The 12,727-nt window shown below is 29.5% G+C and overlaps 1 protein-coding gene across 1 annotated transcript in view; it reads right to left on the bottom strand.

Moving 5' to 3' along the window:
* pbl (epithelial cell transforming 2 pebble) overlaps nt 1–12,727 on the bottom strand; it is an 81,307-nt gene that overhangs the window by 14,182 nt on the left and 54,398 nt on the right. The window contains exons 12-14 of the mRNA XM_075380741.1: nt 9,775–9,935; nt 2,594–2,713; nt 148–304 (exon numbers count right to left, since the gene is read on the bottom strand). Of these exons, the coding sequence (XP_075236856.1) occupies nt 148–304; nt 2,594–2,713; nt 9,775–9,935 (438 nt within the window). The remainder of the gene's footprint in view (nt 1–147; nt 305–2,593; nt 2,714–9,774; nt 9,936–12,727) is intronic.

Below are 12,727 nucleotides of genomic sequence, written 5' to 3'. Positions count from 1 at the left end.
TACTGAGTGCTAAGTAGTATATAATTTATTTTTATAAATAATTATATTCTGCTACTAGGATGCAATTTGCTCAACTATTTATAAAAGTCATACATATATATATATTATGTATATAAAATTGTTGTAAAAAGACTCATTTTAACTTACCATCAGTTTCTTTGATATCAATAACCCTTTTAACCGTGGACAATGGCATTAATCGAACATGTTTAAATGGTTTACAATTATTCAATTTTGTTGTACCACTTGGAGCATTTGGGCTTTTTAATGAATTTGCAAATGCTTTTGACCGCTTTTTACATACCTATTTTATTAAACAAAAGAAAAGTAACATTTTAATATTTATAACTATGAAAAACACACAAGATATCAATGTATAAAGAAAACAGACTATGATATATATATTCATAGTATATATATATATATATATATATATATATATATATATATATATATATCATAAAGTAAACAATATATTTATTACAAAATTAAACTATATGATCTCTGAAAACAGGATTCTCAGAATGGACTTTATTAACCTACATTATTTCATAAGCTTCTCAAAATGAATTACCATATGCCTTCCATTATCTGTAACACTATGGTGAACTAAATTTTAAAATTTTTGTACATGGTTTATAGCTTACCAAAACGAACAAAAACATTCATATAATGGATGTAAAAGTAATTATTTACAAAGTAAAGTTATACATGAAATTCTTCATAATTTTGTACAATCAATCTTAAAACAATCATAATCAATTATTATCCTCTTAAAAAATTGTAATGACTTATGAACAGATTTATTTACCTGCAGAATTTAAAAAAACTAAAAATTAATTACAGCTTCTTGGCTACTCTTTTTAAACAGAAATATTTATAGGTTTTCATAGTTAGAATTATAAGAACATATTAGGCCTTTTTACCTGTACTTATATAATTGTAAAATGTAAATGTCAAACCTTAATATTTAAATATACATCTTTCTTAAAGACCATTATGAATGATCATTTATTTTACTTAGCAATATCATAAAAATACCTTTGCAAAACATTTTTTTGCTGTAACCCGAACATTAAAAAAAAAGAAAATTAATTGTGTTTTGCTTTACTTCTTAAGCAATGAAAAATCGATATAGTAATTATACCAAAATTATTCTGAATTCCTGAACTTATCTTTTGCTCTTATCTTTTAAAAATAATGATATAATTCAAATACACCTTCTATAAGAAATATTTTTCAATCTTGTATTTTTTATAAAATTCAGTCATTCACTGAAATATATATATATATATTTTTTTTTTTTAAAAACTGTAAGTAAATATAAAATTCCAAGATATTTGTCATGTTCATAAAAATGTGACAAAAAAATTCATTCCTATATTATGTTAACCTTTTTAGCTAAAAAAGAAAAAATTGAGTTGTTTAACCAAACTTATCCGTAAGTTTGCTTTTAACTTTTTTATTTTGTATTATCTTCAGAATTACATCCAATAACAAACTTTTAACATTCAATGTTGGAATTAATGACCAAAACAACAGACTTTAAAATAATAATAATAATACACAATAGCTAATAATTTCCAATAGTACCATAAATTTAATGGCTAGGTTAACTGATATATTAGTAAAGCTAGGATACTGATATTTATTACCCTATATTTTAAATGAAAAAAGACAAAAGGAATAAAAATGAAAAACCTTTTTTACTTCTACCATAACTTAATCGTTGTTTAAATTTCTACTATCTTAATATGTAACTGTGAATTAAAACTGTAAAATCTTTAAATGATCAAAAGATATTTCTCCAATAGCAAACCATTTTATTATTTCATTAAGATGGCTACTTATTGATACTGTAATTGATAAATCGGTAACATAAAAAGATGAAATTTTTATAATCTATACATAATGTACACAACAAACATATGAGATTTATCAGTATAGCTAAACTAAGAGATGGTTTTACTTGAGCAACCAACAAACAAAAAATGCTTTTATGAATTGTTTAATAGGATAAGAGGGAACACAAAGTTGCATTTATCATCACCTGACTAAGAGTTTCTCTGGTGTATACTTCAACTAAAATTGTTCACATTCCTACATCTAGTATTCTTTTTTACAATCAATACAACTGTGATACTTTCTTCCAGAAAAAGCTGTTGGAATTAATAAGTAATAGTGGTTTTTTTTCTCCAATAACCACAAATTACAAATTTCCTAAATTAATTTATCATTTAAACAGGAAATCAGTAAATCTATTTGCTAGGATAAAATAACGAATCAAAAAATAATACTTATTTTTTTCCACATTCCTAGCAATGAACCTATATGTTATGCCAACTAAATGACTTGTGGAAAAAGATTTCTGTAAAAATGTTTCCAGTGTTCTTTGTAAAGAACAGCATTAGTACTACAAAACCAGATCGGTTATTACAAATGCTCAATCAGTAAAATAATCTTTTGTTTTACTAACCTGCAGAGTTGACACATTCAAACAATTAAATTCTCCAATTATAACTGGTATACCTCATAATACATATATATTAACTGGTAAACTATATAATGAGAATATGAAAAAAAATGTTAATACCTCTAGTATGTCTGAGAATAGAAAGAATGCTAATGGATCACCACGCCCACTAAGACTATCACTCAGCTCAGTTAAATCACAACGTGCGATGAAACTTCTATGAGATGATACTAAATGTGGCTGTAAAATAAAAATGTTATTATTAACAGCAATTTAATCAACTAATGTCAGTGATTAACAATAATTCAATCAAATAAACTGAATTAATTCATTTCAGCTAATAAATAAGAAACTGTTTACCTTCGATTATCTAAAAATAAGACCTTACAACTTAAAAATTATTCAAAGTGTATGATAAATATTTAAAATGAAATGATTACGAATTTTCACTTATTTTATTGTCTCATTAATCTCCCATTCTACACTTCTTTCCAAGGTCTCCTCTGCTATAATCACCATACAGTTCAGTTTTTGTCATCTTTGGACACCTAATATTATATAAGACTTTCACACACTTTGCTCGATCTATTAATAATAAACATAATAATACTTTTCAACAGAAAACAAACACACTTTTTAAAAAAATTAGACTGATAAATGACGATTAATTTAATAAATATAAATAAAATAAAATTCAAATGAAATGGCATTACTTGTAGCGATCTTCAAGTTTAATAAATGCAAGTATCAGTGAACTGATGATAATATTTATGATCTATATATAATGGAGAAACCATCCATCAGGAATGAAGGTAAAGTTTATAAAAAAAGGACAAAAATCAATTTACTCAATAATAACAATCCATTTAACATTTTTTTTAATTCATCAAAGATAGAAAAAAACCTCTAAAAAAAGGTAGTAGAAAAAGTTACAATTTACTTAAAGTTGAAAGGTATGACCTTACTATAAGTAGCCTATATATTTTGCTAGCTGAATTCATAAAGTGTTCAATAAATGTGCAAAATCAGAACAACAGATTTTCTTGTAGGCGAGCAAAAAAATGTATAATCCCAATATAAATCCTTTGATTTATATTGATTTTACAAAGGTGTAAAGATAATGATTTAAATTAAATTTCTATAAACCTCTTATTACAGGATAATGATGAAAGACACTCATGCTATGGCTACTATTACACTGGATTATCAAAATTATATTGTCAGAGTTATCAGAATTATTGAAAATTGAAAGTTGTCAGAAATATTGTCAAAATTATATTGTCAGAGCTTGTCAGAGTTGCAAATTAAGTATAATTAAATATATACTAATTCTGCTTAGAAAACGACCAGCTATTTTCCACATGTAGTTTACATAAATGTATATATTGACAGGTTACATAAATTTATGTATAAAATATATACAACTTGTACTTGTTGAAATAACTTTTCATTTAGACATAGCAATCGCATATATATTTTTTCTTCGTAAGAGATGTTATAAAACCCTGATGTCCCTAAGATAATAAACACAATAATATTGGGTGAACTCTTCAAAAAATTGTTATGGCTTTCAGTGAGATAAGAGTATAAGACTTTAAAAATTTAATTTTGTATATAATTAGGCTTTATAGACACATGCTGAAAAATATATGGTTGTTTATTAATAGATACGTCAATATACTCCTCCATTCATAGTTTTTATTTTACTATGACTTTTAAAAATTGACTTTACTCTGAGCCCCATTACCAACCACTTTTGAATGTTAAGGTAAGCTGGATTAAAAAAAGGTGTAAAATAATTTATGCATAATTTTTTTTTCATTCAAAAAAAAAAATAAACCAAATTATTCAGTGAACAGTCTACTTTTGAATGCAATATGATTACATATTCTACTAGAAAAAAGTCTACAATAAAACTGACACATTCTGATAGCAGTATGTAAAAATATTTTTATTATACAACATAATAATGATCTAGTAAAAAAAGAAAAGAAAAGAAACACCAGCTGAACCCTAAGGAGAATAAAAAGACAAACCATAAAGACCCATTTTACATCAATAGAAGATTAATTAAAGCACTCAAAAGACTACTACAAAACTTTCAAAAATATGAACCTCCAACCCTACTAATGAAGAAAACTGGCCTAAAACAATGAAGACAATGCAAAAATCCTAGCCAAATATCTCAACAAACTCCTGAATTGCAAAGAACTGACAGAACTCCTAAACTTCAACATCAACACCCCAATAAAAGAAGTCCATCAAGCACTGGGCGAGATGAAGAATTACAAAAGAGCGGGAGAAGATGAGACTTTTGTATGAATGTTTCCATGCAGGAAGATCAGCAAAAATTGTCCATCAAAGCTTAGAAGAACTACAAGAACACTGGATAGCCCTCATCCATCTGCTACACAAAAAAGGAGTCAAAGCAGACCCTAACGATTACAATAGGAAAATCTCATTCCTAGATACAACATAACAAATTCTTTCGAGAATCATCCTTCACAGGATAATTTCACAACTCTAGAAAGAACTAGGAGAATATCAGGTTACATACCTGGAAGAGCTGTCCAGACCAGATCATGAGTCTCAAGCTAATAATGAGCACAATAGGAAAAGAAAGAGAAAGATGGTAATAACGTATTATAATAAAGGAATGGCACAAAAAATGCCCCCCTCCCCAAAGTAAAAATAGGCCGAAAAAACAAAACAAAACTGTCTTGGTTTCACAGACGACTTGGCACTGCTAGCAAACAACATACAAAGCTGAATCACAGATATTAGAACTTCAAAACATTGAAAATAAAATTGGCCACGAAATATCATTCAAAAAGATAGGAAATTATGCCCAAAAAAGACGATTAAAAGAAGTAAACATAAATGGTAATAAAATCAAAATAGTAACCCAATTTAAATAGTTATAAACAACCTAAATGAAAAACCCTCCATCCAAATAAGAAGAAACAAACTAGCTGAAACTCAAAAATTAACATGGTATACTTACAATAGAAAATGCCTATCAATAAACGCAAAAGTAACACTACAACAGTTATAAAACCAGAAGTCACTTTTGCAGCAGAAAGACTCTTCCACCTGAATGAACAATCAAAGATAAAGTGGAATGTCCACCTTTTGATTGTTCATTCAAGTGGAAGATTCCAGAAAACCAAAAGAATTGGAAGAACCTGCATCAATAAAAAGCACCAGAAAGATGGGCAGTGGTGGATTGTGCCCAACAAAGTCATGTACAAAGAGTTAGAACCCATCACTGATATCAGATGTTAGGAGACTTAAGTTCTTTGGAGTTATCATGAGGATGCAAGATTCAAGACTTCTGAAATGGCTATTACAGTATAATCTCAATTCGAAAAACACAAAGACAGAATGCAGATGAATCAGAAAAATAAGAGAATCTGAAGGAAATTGACCTTACAGCAGAAGATACCACAAATAAAATAAAATTAAAAAAGAAATCAAGAACAAAAACACTTGTTTCACACTCACAAGATGAGCATTTTCAACACTAGAAAAGAAAAAGATTGGAACATATGAAAAGGTACTGGGAGGACAGCAAGACCCAAATAGTCTCATCGGAGAGACTCTGATAATGGACTTATTAAAGTGATCCTACGCAATCATAAAAGATAGTAACACTGCCCAAAAGTTTTTTTGAACGTTTTCTTCACTTCATGAGTCAACTCTTACTAATTTTGAGTTGAGAAAAACGAATATGACAAAGAAAGATTTTTATTAACTCTACTTTCTGTGATATACAATAGGTGGAAGTATTTTATTGTAATAGATTAAGAGAAAACGATATATTCTAATTACACATATCACCAACACAGAAAGTCCATGACATTTTTTTAATGACAGTTACTTTCTAAGAGTTTCTTAATTGATGGAAGAATACCTGGCAGTTCATTGGGTCTCATGAGATCGTTGTCATTTGGCTTTCCTCTTGTGAGTTTTGGAGCATCCCTACACAAAGACAAGCAGTAATCCGCAAGCATTGCTTCATTACAATGCCCCTGATATTTTTGTTCCATTACAGAAATATCCTGATGGAATTTTTTCCATGTTCATCACTGACAACTCCACAACTAGGAGGGAAAAGTCCAAGTGTGGGTGGAGTTTTAAGGGACATATTTATCTCAGGTGTTGGTATTTCTGCATAAGTACTGTCTCCAACTGACCGTAGTTTTAATCTCTTTTGTAGCCTAAAGATCCTTGAATGACTCCCTTTAAAGCTTCCCAAGCTTCTTTTCCATTCCCCTCCAAAATTCGATCAAACACAGGATCCTTTACAAATGTCGAATTTGACGCCCAACAAAAATACCTTCCTTAACTTTTGCATCACTTAACGCAGGAAATTTGTCTCTAAGTACTTCAAGGCTTGTCCTTCTCGGTTCATACTTTTGACAAGATTTTTCATCAAACCCAACTTTATATGAAGGGATGGAAGAACATCTTTTAGGTCCACAAGAGGCTTGGCAACAACATTTTTCTCACTAAAGATTTCTTGCATGCCAGTCTGCTTGAATATAATGTGCATTTCCTATTCCTACTGTCCCACATACATAAAAAGCAACTGTGTTTAGTGTCCTCAGTTGCAGTCCTAAAGAGTACAGCAATGACTTTTAGATCGCCACAGATTTTCCACTTGTGTTCAGCATATCTGATTGAGTCTAGGAGGATTGCCATGTTTGCATAAGTCTCTTTCATGTGAACTGCATGACCAAAGAAATAGAAGGAAGACAGTTGCTGTTATGAAGTAAGCTTCCAAGCTTTCAAAAAAAGCTTGGAAGAGTCTATGAATAGCCCCAATCAGTTGGATCACGATTCAATTCAAATATTTCATCAAGCCATTAATGTCGCAGCAAACAACAAGATTGTTGTTAAGACTCAGGTTTCATTTCCTCATTTTTTATTTGTAAAAATAACAATTTTCACTTTTTTCTTACTCTTTATAAATTCTCACATTTCTTTTTGCTGTTACTCTTATTAAATGAATTTGTTTAATGCTGTACTGTTAGTCAGTCTTGTTCCATCCTTCAAAGACTCAACATGTGTTCATTATGAATGTACAATTAATACAATGTTATATATATGAATTAAAAGTTCAAAGATTATAATAAAAATAATTTATATTATAAACGAAATAACTTATTTATTTGAATGAACCAGCACATAATAAAATATTTAGAATAATTAAATCTAACCAAGGTATTGAACCAAGGTGGCATATTATTCGAGAATTGTTTTTCTTCTCAATAAAAAAAAGCAGATCCCTATGATGATATTTGTATTGTAAGATTCTGTCATCATGTTGAAGAAGATTCCATTGCTGTAGTCTTGATCCTAGAAGTTTTGCCTTCTCCTTCAATAAATCAGTCTCAAATGAGATCACTCAATTCTGCTTGACTCAGTTTGTGTGGTTTGTCATCTTTTTCATAAAAACCACTCATGGGATGTGGATGGCTTGTTGGGTTGTTCTTCTTCCATACTATCTTCATTTTCTACTTCAAGTTCATTATTTTGGGATGGAGCAGGAACTGGTAAACTATCTGAATGCAGAATAAGGTCAAATAGCAAATAGAAGTGTTCCTCTTTTACTGAACTGTTCCTCTTTTCTTCATTGACAATCCTGCCTTTATAGGTGAAGTCAAGCAGAAATAGCAGTTATATCTATATGGTTTGTAGGCTCCCGCCAAACGATAGATAGTTTTTTATTTTCAGCCATTCTCGTAGTTTAACTAAACAAGAGTTGTAACATATATGTGGTGCCCATGATTTATCTTGGTCCCCTACCATTATACAAAAATAATGCTAATAGGCAGTCTTTACAAGAGGTGTCAGATTGCGTTTCCGTGACGAAAATGTTATTTCATCGCAATTGTAACAAAAATTATTCACTGAATTTACACACTTTTGTGGCATTTTGATTTAACAAATTATTACCCCTAAACTAATAATGTAGATAAAGTAAAAAATGACATGTCATTGTATCTCCAAAGCAAGAGTTAATCGGTCATTTTAATGGTGATTTTTTAATTCAACAGATGGAAATACGTAAAACTGAGCTATTTTTGAACCTGAAACATTTACATTGTTGGGCAGTGTAATCAAAATCTTCTCGATAAAAAATACTTTTCCAAACATTTCGAATAAAAATTGCAAGTGTATAAACAACTTAGTTGAACCTCTTGCATGGCGATTCAGCCAACATGGAGGTTCAATATAAATAGTTTATTAAAAATATATAAGTTAGTAAATAATAGTAACTAATCATTTCTTGAAGAATCTACATAAAGCAACACGATGTGGATACAGAACTGTTTTAAAGGCCCCACTTATGCATCATAATTATTATGTGCAGGAGAGGATCGATTCATATTTCTAAATATAGAGTGGTTACCTGGGAATAAGTGATTTTTAATTTTTAATTACAAAGACAGTTTCAAGATGATAGGAATGTTGGTTGGAAGTGTATGGTATGTTTACAATACAAGCATTTTATATATGTTGGCATTGCTATGAAGCAATGTACATCCTTGTAGCAACTTTCAAATTTAATGTCATGATTCCATCAACTACTGCTGTAACATGAGTTGAAAAGTTTTAAAAACAAGCCCAAGAATAAATAAAAAGCATCTGGGCCTGACAAACATTTGAATACCAGAAATTGTTGATGTAATCATAGCACTCTGTTCCTGCAGAATCCATAGTTCTTCACTGTACAGGATCATCAGGCTTGCGAAATTATACTTTGAGCAAAATGTTGACCTTTTAATTTAATCCTTATTCTGTACTAGATTCAGGCGGTCAAGGGATGAATCTTAATGGGAGAATTTGGAAACGGCAAAATAATTTGGCTGAGATCGTAGATCTTTCAATGTGATTTTATTTTAAAGTGATCTTTTAAAAGCTGAGTTCTCTCACCGTTCAGATAGTGTAAATGAATTGAAGGGTGGAGATTCATGAAGGGATTGAGCAGTCTTTGTTGAGATGTTCACAGTAAAACAAATTTACATTAATTAATGCCAGAGAATGTGTACTAATGAGTGGTCACAATCTACATGATATTTTTAAGAAATGACTTTCAAGTAAAATGCGTAATATAGTCTAATAATGCATAGCCTTTTGATATCATTCAAATACAAACTATTTAAATTTCATTACATATTAATTTAAATTGCTTGTTTCCATGCACCGCTTAGAACAGACAAATTTAAACAGGTCTGGAATGATGTCAAAACATAAAAACATACAATGTTTTTTAAAATAATATAAATACTTACCGGGCAATTATCAATATCATTAAATATATCGAACATTGCTAATTGACCTTCAGTTCTTCTTTTATCCTCATTAATATGTGTCATAACTTCTTTAATTACATTTAATGCTGCTTCTAAAGCACAGTAATCGTTGTTATTCTTATTTGTATGTTTTAAAATATCTACAAAAAAAAAAAAAACAATAAAATAAGAGAAAATTGCTGGTGTTAGTTTTGGCAACATTATAAAATTACTATTAACTATTATAATACAAAACAGGTTCTCTAAAACATATTTAGAAAGGAAGGAGGGAACAGCTCTGTAAAGATATATTTAAGAATTCTTCTCGATGACAGATCCCAACTCAATCTTATGACATTACATACAAAGCAACCATTAAAAAACATTAATAATGCTAAAATATGTGAGGGTTCTTAAAGTACAATTCTTAAGAGTTAATAATCAACTTACAATAAGTTAAAGTAAGAAAATTAAAATTATTAAATAGTAGGAAAACATTTAAATGTTGGGGATATGGTTTAACAAAATTCAAGGGGAAATCAGGAAATAATATTCTAGTAACTGCTTTTGTCATAGGACATGATATCCAATATTAACTTTAAATCAAACCTGTAATAAAGTTAAGTAGAGTTTATTCATTTGTTTACCCTGAATTATATAGTTTAAACTTTTACTGAACCATTCAATAAAAGAAATACGAAATTGTCAGATTGTCCAATTTTAAAAACAAATTCTATAAGGTATTTATTATGATCTTCAATCAATCAATAACAAAAAAGTAATGATGTGAATTTGTATGTTGAGTTGGCACAATGAACAATACAGCAACCATCTAGGAAATTAGAACTAAAAGAGAAACCAAATGTATGATTTATTCTCATCCATCTTATATACTTTAATGAACAATGAGAGTATCTCTTGGAGCAATTTATATTACTGGGGCTAAAACATGGTTATTATACTAAAGCCCTGATTCATTTCTCAAACCATGATATAATACGTTCTAAATTGCTTTTTATTAAACATTTCAAACATCAAAACCAGTTGTGGGAAAATCATTGTGTCCTTGAACTTGTTTAGGACATGAATGATGTGCTTCTACTGAATATCACAATCCAAAATGCAACTTGATCAAATTCACTCTTTGAGAAATATCATGCATGCCAGTCTAATGATAATTTAAACTTTTGTAATAACTAACTAAAAAAGATTGTATAATAAAATACAAAATGAAGACAAAAACAAATGAAAATATTTTTAAATATTTATTTCAAATCCTCACTGACCCCCACAGCTAAAAATTTACAAATGAATATGGTAGTCTCTCTCACGTAGTTAAGAGCTGTTTTTATCATAATACGGTGTCATTTCAGAATGTTTCTAATTGAGTAGGGCCTCAATTAACCAAGCCGATCAGCTGCCACGGTCAAGTAGCATCTCGGCCTTTCATCTGACGGTTGTGGGTTCGAATCCTGCTCAGGCATGGCATCTTTTTTCACTATGCTACTAATCAATTAGCTGTATCAGGAAAAAAATTATCTACAGATACTGACAACACTGATAATTTTATCAAAAAATTTTCTGCTGTTGTTCAGTCAAAAAATATGTGGCCAGAACAAGTATATAACACAAATGAGACATGATTAAATTTTGGAATGCTGCCATTGAAAACATTAGTATCAAGGGACAAAGCTTCTGCACTCTGCTTTAAAATTAGTAAAGAGCGAATAACTATTCTTGTCCACAGTAATGCTAGTGATGACAACAAAATACTCTACTTGTGATTGACAAAGTTGCTAAACCTACGGCATTATAAAATTTAAAATTAGATTAATCGCCTGTTAAGTACTCTAACCAAAAATCATTGTGGATAAGCGCAAACATTTTTGAGAATTGGTTTAACCACAGTTTCATCCCACAAGTGAAAAATTATCTTCAGATAAGGAAATTACTGGAAAAAGCAGTTCTGTTGTTGGACAATTGTAAGATGTTCTAATTTCAGGTAACATTAAGACAAATTTTTTTCTATCAAATGTCACACCCATTTGTCAACCTATGGATCAGAGTGTCATAGCAATATTACAAAAAACATTATAAACGGAAGATGTTATCTCATATTCTGCATCAAAGCTTCAATTACACCCGTATTAAAGGCATTGACCATAAAACATGCAATTTCATGTAGGTAGAATCATTCAATCAAACAATCAGAAAATTTTGGACCATGTTACTCAGTTAAGACAAGAGATGGTTAACAAACTTATCATTAAAAAATCAAACTAAATTTATATGAGTTGATGCAAGAGTGATTAGTAACTATTAATTTTATTATAATAAATACAGTATAATATAATAATTTTCAATTCGTCGCTTATTCTGCTACCAATTCAATGAAAAATAAAATTTAAGGTCTTTGTTAACTGCTGATTTCATTATCCAAGCCAGCAAACCCACCAATTACTTCAGTTAAGAGAGGCCCTGCTATATTACAAATTAACCTGGGTTTGTTTAGGTAGAAGATAAATGTGTAAATTTTAAGAGTAAAAATGAAAATGAAGGATAAAATCATGATTACATTGAGGTACCGAATTATACCAGATGCAGTGAAAATCTATTTTGGTAGTAAATGATGATTTTGTTCGGTATAATTACATAGATAGTTTGCAATTTAAAAATTCATTGCAGTCAGTACATTTATATACATTCTAAAGCCTACTGAATTAAGTATTAAGAAAGCATTTTAATCCAGTGTCAATGAGGTGTTGTTGGTCAACATATATTTATATCTTGAACACTGATTTGTTGTGAAAAGCTCATGGAAAATTCTTCAACCCTTTCTGGCAATAAAAGTATTAGATAACAAGAAAGACTGTAATAATGTTGAATAGAGGATGGGAGGATTGTTTAAATGGGAGACATACTGTCTAAAGATAGGAGAAAGAAAAATAGGTTA

The sequence above is a fragment of the Lycorma delicatula genome, chromosome 12 (genome assembly GCF_047948215.1).
Source record: "Lycorma delicatula isolate Av1 chromosome 12, ASM4794821v1, whole genome shotgun sequence".
NCBI classification, from domain to species: domain Eukaryota; kingdom Metazoa; phylum Arthropoda; class Insecta; order Hemiptera; family Fulgoridae; genus Lycorma; species Lycorma delicatula.
The sequence above is the reverse complement of the archived record's forward strand: the minus strand, read 5'-3'. Positions and strand labels throughout refer to the sequence as shown.